Here is a 6,000-nt window from a genome sequence, read left to right on the forward strand (position 1 = left end):
CCGAGACCGTTTTTATGGCCCATTTAGGTTTTACCACCCAGCCAGGTTCATTATGTACCACACATATGCTGGAAGAGGAGGAACATACTCTTACTGCACGGCCAATTGGTTTCAATGCAAAACTCACACACGGAGAGGTCTAAAATACTTCAAATATTATCAGTAATTCAATGTGCAATGCTAGTACTACAACTAATGGTAGCGTTATCATCAATGTGCCGGTGTGAGTTAAAGGAGCAATGGGTACATTTTGTCTTGATGGAGCCGTTGCGTTGCCTGGAACGTTCCACAGTATGGCAGGCAAAGTTACAGGTCAGATCTGTGGAGAGGCAAGATAAGAGTGCCACAATAGGAGTGCATAAAGGGGCTAAAACACAGAATAAATGGAATAAATGCAAGGTAGATACGTGAAATGCCATACTGTTGAACATTCCGGGCAAAGCAGTGACATCTCCATGGAGACAAGCAGGCAGACCCTCCAACAAAAGAGTTACAAGTGATTTTAATGGACACGTATAAGGCAAATGTTACTTTTTTGATCTTTTGAGCTTGTTATAACATTGTTTCATCATCCCAAACATAGAATTGTATTTAGCTCCATCCACACTGGTTTGATCAATCCTGTTCAGTGAGTCAATCTGAGCCTCACAAAAAAATACTTGCTTCCTAATGTCTCAGTCTAGTCTCAGTCTCAGTTTTGTAACATCAGAGTTAAAAATGGTGCACTGTTTTCAACTCTGTGAATCATCGCCAGACCCGTTCGGAGCGTTTCTGCCTTCATCTCACGTTCATTACGACCGTGTTCCTACATTAACATGTCGGGGGCAAGCTAGCTTTTGTTTCTCTCCCCACGGTTATTCCCTCTGCAGTTGTAAAACACGAGACGCCAAAGCAAAGCTACTCAAGAGCAAGTTTAGAGGTCCTTTTTAAATACATACTTTCAAATATCCCTTTATTTATGCAGAAAATGAAAAAAAGAAAGAAAGTAAAACAATCCTAAATGTAAACATGGTCCGAGGGTGATTTGAATAAAGTCTCCAAGTCTCGCTACCACTCCAGAGATGCTTAGGTCGTTGGATTTGTTTTGAGTACCTCTCAGTGGTGTGATGGGGGGCAGTATTCAGATAGAGCTCTAGCAGACGGCGAAGCATATGATTGTCGATGAGAAAAAGAGAGGGAGAAAGAGGAGAAAAAGAGAGGGAGAAAGAGGAGAAAAAGAGAGGGAGAAAGAGAAGTAGCACAGTTAGCCGTAGCACATCTGGAAACAACATGTGTGCCTTACAGGAAGAGGGTAGAGGAGGTGGGGTCAGGGGGTCGCGCCGTGTTTCCTTTCAAAGTGCCCGGCTCCTGACGACTCCTGATAGATACTTTATCCACAGCAAATTACCACGTTTGAAAGCGCAATTAGCGAATCTGTTTTCTTAATCACCCAAGCTCTCACACTCGGCCTCTGGAGCCTCTCTTCAGCCGAGGCTCAGCACAAACAGCACTCTGTCAACCCCCTCTGCTCCACGGCCCCGCGAGACCACAGCGTTATCAGCGGCAGACAGAGGGGAAACAAATATGAAACGTGAGAGCGTAAAATAGACGTGATGGGGACAAAACTTGAGCTAATCTTCCGTTATGTCCTCGGGCAAGACACTTTACCCACCTTGAATTGGTTTGACTGACTGGGATTGGATGATTTTTTTTTTTAGAGCAGTGGAGTCCAAACCTTTTTCCACATATTTAAACATGCATGTGACTATAATGAATCTTGATTTAATATGATTTTATTTGAGGGTTTTAAGAGCAACTACCTTAATTTAATGGTAGAACTTTAAAATCAGGTCTGTTTCGCACCAAAATGTTATGAGAGTTATTTTAATCTTGCAGAGATTTGACGTCTGAGTGCTAAGAAAAATGTGTCTAATTTTTACACCACTGCTTTAGAGAAATAAGCCCATTCGTCATTAGGGGCCCCTTCAAAAGCATTACAACACAAAGAAATGCATTAAGTTTCCTTACATTTTCACTGTATTTTGTGGAATTAAAGATACAATTTGTATTTGGAATCACTCAATTTGGCAAACTAAGGGCCCTCAAGAAACGTTTTGCACTGGCTCCTCAAAACGTTAGAATCGGCCCTGCCACTGTTAACAAAAGACCTGTTAATACACACACAAAAATCAGATTGTTTCTAGATTTTTTGCAGTTTGATAGCTATTTTGAATAAATATTATATTAAAAGGTGAAATTAGGTTCCGTTGTGCTTTTAATTCTCTTCTATAATTCAACCATATATATATATATATATATATATATATATATATATATATATATACCTCTGTTCTATTGGTGCCAGTGCCAAGCGGGTTAAAGGAGAGCGCGTTCCAGTTGAAAAGTAATAGTTGAACTTAATTTGACGTTTCATTATGCGATGTAGTTCTTTTGACGGGTTTGTCCCTTATATCTCACTATTTCTGTCCGTTTTTTCTGAGGCCTTTGTGCGAGAAGTGACATTTTTCTGAGCTGACGACAGACGTCCCAAAGTGTAATTAGAGAATCAGTCTTAATGTGGTTCCAGATGATTTACCAAAAGTGGGTTTCCTGTGGCGCGGAGAAGCCAAGGATAGATGAGGCCGTTTGGACAGCCTCACTGCTCTCACTGACAGGGAGAGAAGAATGAGTCGGTTGGCAGAGCTCTCATAATTCTGCACCAAATGGGCCTGTCAGCTAAATATTTTGCCTATTAGATGAATCTGAGATAGAAGGAAAATAAACAAGGCGGCAGACAGAGCACTCTGGCTAAGTGCTCCGAGAATCAGTGCAGAGCCGCGGTGCCCAGACGGCCCCAGAGCCACGATGACAAACGGGATTCCAGCTCTGCTCGCTCCCAGCTGCAGGGCTCAGATCCACAAGCACCAACTAACAATATGTACATTTTTATTTGCATTACATACGTTTGTTTAGTATGGATTTGGAAAGTTTGTCTGCTCAGTTTGACCAATTTGACATGGTGATGATAGAATAATGCAGTCCCTGTTCCACTGTCCTGCATCATCATTTATTGTCTAACATTTAAAATTAGTCTTTACAATAGTGAATAAGGATATTAATCAAAGTGAAACCAGAATAGAAGAAGAAACTCGAAAAGTCCTGCTGCTTATTGCCATTTGAGAATTGCAAACAAAACAAAAAAACATGTAGTATTTGATATTCAGTAGAATATTAAATGAAACATCAAGTCTATAGTTGCTTACTTAATAACACAGGATTAGGAATCTAAAGAATAAAGTCTAAAGAATAAAGTAGATGGCGGTAAATGCATCCATGCAACAACAACAACAACAACATTCTCTAGAACTGACCGACAGTGACCATTGTGTGCAGGTTGAATGGCGGCCCATTTGAAGAAGAGAAGCCTCTGATGTCCAGCCGCGAGTCACATGACCTAGAGGACGAGGAAGCGGAAGACCTCGGTGCTGAAGAAGAAGAGGGGGAGGAGCCTAAAGAGCCTGCTGAGAAACCTGACAGCCAATCACCTCGCGGGAACCTCAGCGATGACGCCGCACAGGAGGAAATGGACTTCAGCCAGAGTGACGACTTGAACCTCAACAGCAAAACCTCACCACGGAGGTCAATATTTTTTTTTAATGTCACAGACTTAGGTCAACTGAGCTGACAGTGCACTGTGTTGTCCTGCAGGTATAAAGAGGAGGAGGAGGAGGAGGAGGAGGAGGAGGAGGAGGAGGAAGAGCAGAGTGCGTTCTCCGCCCTGGAACACATGCATCACTTCTCGAACCTGAGGAAGCTGGAGGAGAGCGAGCTCAGCGAGGGAGACGAGGACGAAGGCTCCTTCAGCTCTCCCATGCTCTCTGAGGCCGTCAAGCAACCGCTGTTTAGGAAGTCCAAGTCTCAGGTACTCACATTTACACACATGAATGAGCATATGCATGTGACATTATGGGATGTACAGTATGTCATCATCTTAACCCTATGTTGTTTGGAAAGAAAGAAATTGTTGATTGTCTTTTCGATGAACATTTCCTCGATATACTCACCACGTGTCCTTACTACCCTTCTCAGGCCTATGCCATGATGCTGTCCCTGGCTGAGAAGGACCCCCTGCACCCCTCCTCCCACAGCCCCGCCTCCATGTGGCACAGCCTGGCCCGGGCCGCTGCCGAGTCCAGTGCCATCCAGTCCCTCAGCCATGTATGATGACCCCCCCCCCCCCCCCCCCCCCCCACCCCACCCACCCAACCCCCTCTACCTTTAAACAGGAACTACGGGGTCCCAGGCTGGAGCGGTGGGCCCCTGATTGTCTACAAAGTGACTGCTGAAGAACCACGGCCCATGTGACTGCGGACCACACAGGGTCTACAGCCCGGACACACCTATGGACGAAACAAACGCACCCAAATCGGACTCCTTCAAACGGGACTAGCGAAAGGGATTGTGATTCTGTGTCAAAAAAATGAAGCTGAAATAATAATAGCTGTATTTATTCTGGTGAGTTTGTCTGTTTTGCACAGCACGGGCAGCTGGCGGGCTTACAGATGGATGTGCTCCTGTTTTATTGTTAGTTTGTATGTGTCTTAAAGGCAAAAACGTTTGAGCCGCAGAGGTTTGTGCATTAAAAGATAACCCAATGTTTCCCTTATATGTTACATTTCAGTGGATGCCGTAATGGAACACAGTGACACACAATTTGATAGAATCTACATATTAAAAAAAAAACATTTTAAAGTGCGTTTTTTCAACAGTAAAATTGTTTGTGTAAATTAGATGTGAAACCCAGGCCATTCTCGTGATAAAGTTTACAACATGACTGCAGATGTTCCTACAACTCATTGGTCACTTCAAGGAAAATGTTCTGTTTGTGAATAAAGCAACGTACAAGCCTCCAAGAAACAGTTCTTAAATTTCCAATGTGATTTCTATAATAGACAAACATCGACGCCCATAACTGAAAACTGTATGTTCAATGTAAATATGACATGTCCTTGTTTTACTCCTGAATGTCTTTTCTATGTTTCTGGAACGTCACATAGACTGGTTTGATTTGTGAACAGCAGAGGTCTGTGTGTTCAGACTTTGACATGTAAAGATTCCAGAGGGTCGTGCTTCGTCATGCTGCGTGTGTCGGCACAATCATAGCACTGCTGTCTCGCCCGCGTTCTCTGTCCAACCACATGCCTCGAGTGGTAAAGAAAACTGTTTTTTGTTGGTCCATTATGTTCTTTTTCTTTTACCCATGCGCAGAGCTGGAGAAAGTTTGTAACGGACGTATATTTTTCCAAACTTTGGATTCATCCTAGTCGGCCAACAGTACCACTGAATAGCCTGAATGCTAGTCATTAGCTTCTCCATGCTTGTGTGTCTTTAATTTTTAGACAATCATGATTTTGTTTCCATTTTTGTTGGTGTTGTTGTTAATATTTGCTGTTGTATGTTGAGAATTGTATTTATTTCTTGGCAAACTGTAGTTTGTTTACTGAATAGCACTGCTCTTAGCCCGGGTGGAGGCCAGAATCCTCCCTGGGCCTTTCCCAGACTTACATGGGGATTTTAGATTATACATTTGAGTGCCAGATAGTATTAAACATACAATTCACTCTTATTCTTTCTAACTGGTTGACAAATAGACATGACTTAGGTTTTTTCCTATGAATCATTTGTAAAAAATGACAAACATAAAGAATGGAAAAGCAGGTATAATTTCCTCATTGGCGCATGATTGGTCAGTCAGATCTTTTCTACGGTCGTCTGCTTGTGACGTTGGGTTCATGTTAATCCTTTGTGCCAAACTTATGAGAAGTAAAAGACTCTTTTCATTTATTCTCCCGTTTTGAGGGACCAGATTTTTTTTTTTCTTTTTGTTTATAATCAATTTTAAAACATAATCACCAAGTTGAGGTACTTTGTTTTAATGCTTTCTACAATGTAACTGTATGCATTTCAATTCAGTACTGTGGGAGGAACAACTAAATAATAAAAGAATACAATGTGGACTTA

The 6,000-nt window shown here is 42.3% G+C and overlaps 1 protein-coding gene across 13 annotated transcripts in view; it reads left to right on the forward strand.

The window, feature by feature from the left end:
• The window catches only part of mecom (MDS1 and EVI1 complex locus), a 224,731-nt gene extending 218,731 nt beyond the window's left edge, over positions 1 to 6,000 (forward strand). For all 13 annotated transcript variants that reach the window (XM_072461392.1, XM_072461435.1, XM_072461401.1 and 10 more), the window contains 3 exons: positions 3,373 to 3,618; positions 3,688 to 3,901; positions 4,069 to 6,000. In XM_072461392.1, coding sequence (XP_072317493.1) covers positions 3,373 to 3,618; positions 3,688 to 3,901; positions 4,069 to 4,203 — 595 coding nt within the window. In that variant the 3' untranslated portion in view covers positions 4,204 to 6,000. The remainder of the gene's footprint in view (positions 1 to 3,372; positions 3,619 to 3,687; positions 3,902 to 4,068) is intronic.

The sequence above is a fragment of the Eucyclogobius newberryi genome, unplaced genomic scaffold (genome assembly GCF_026437365.1).
Source record: "Eucyclogobius newberryi isolate DKJ021-1_F unplaced genomic scaffold, fEucNew1.0.hap1 SCAF_10, whole genome shotgun sequence".
NCBI lineage: Eukaryota > Metazoa > Chordata > Actinopteri > Gobiiformes > Gobiidae > Eucyclogobius > Eucyclogobius newberryi.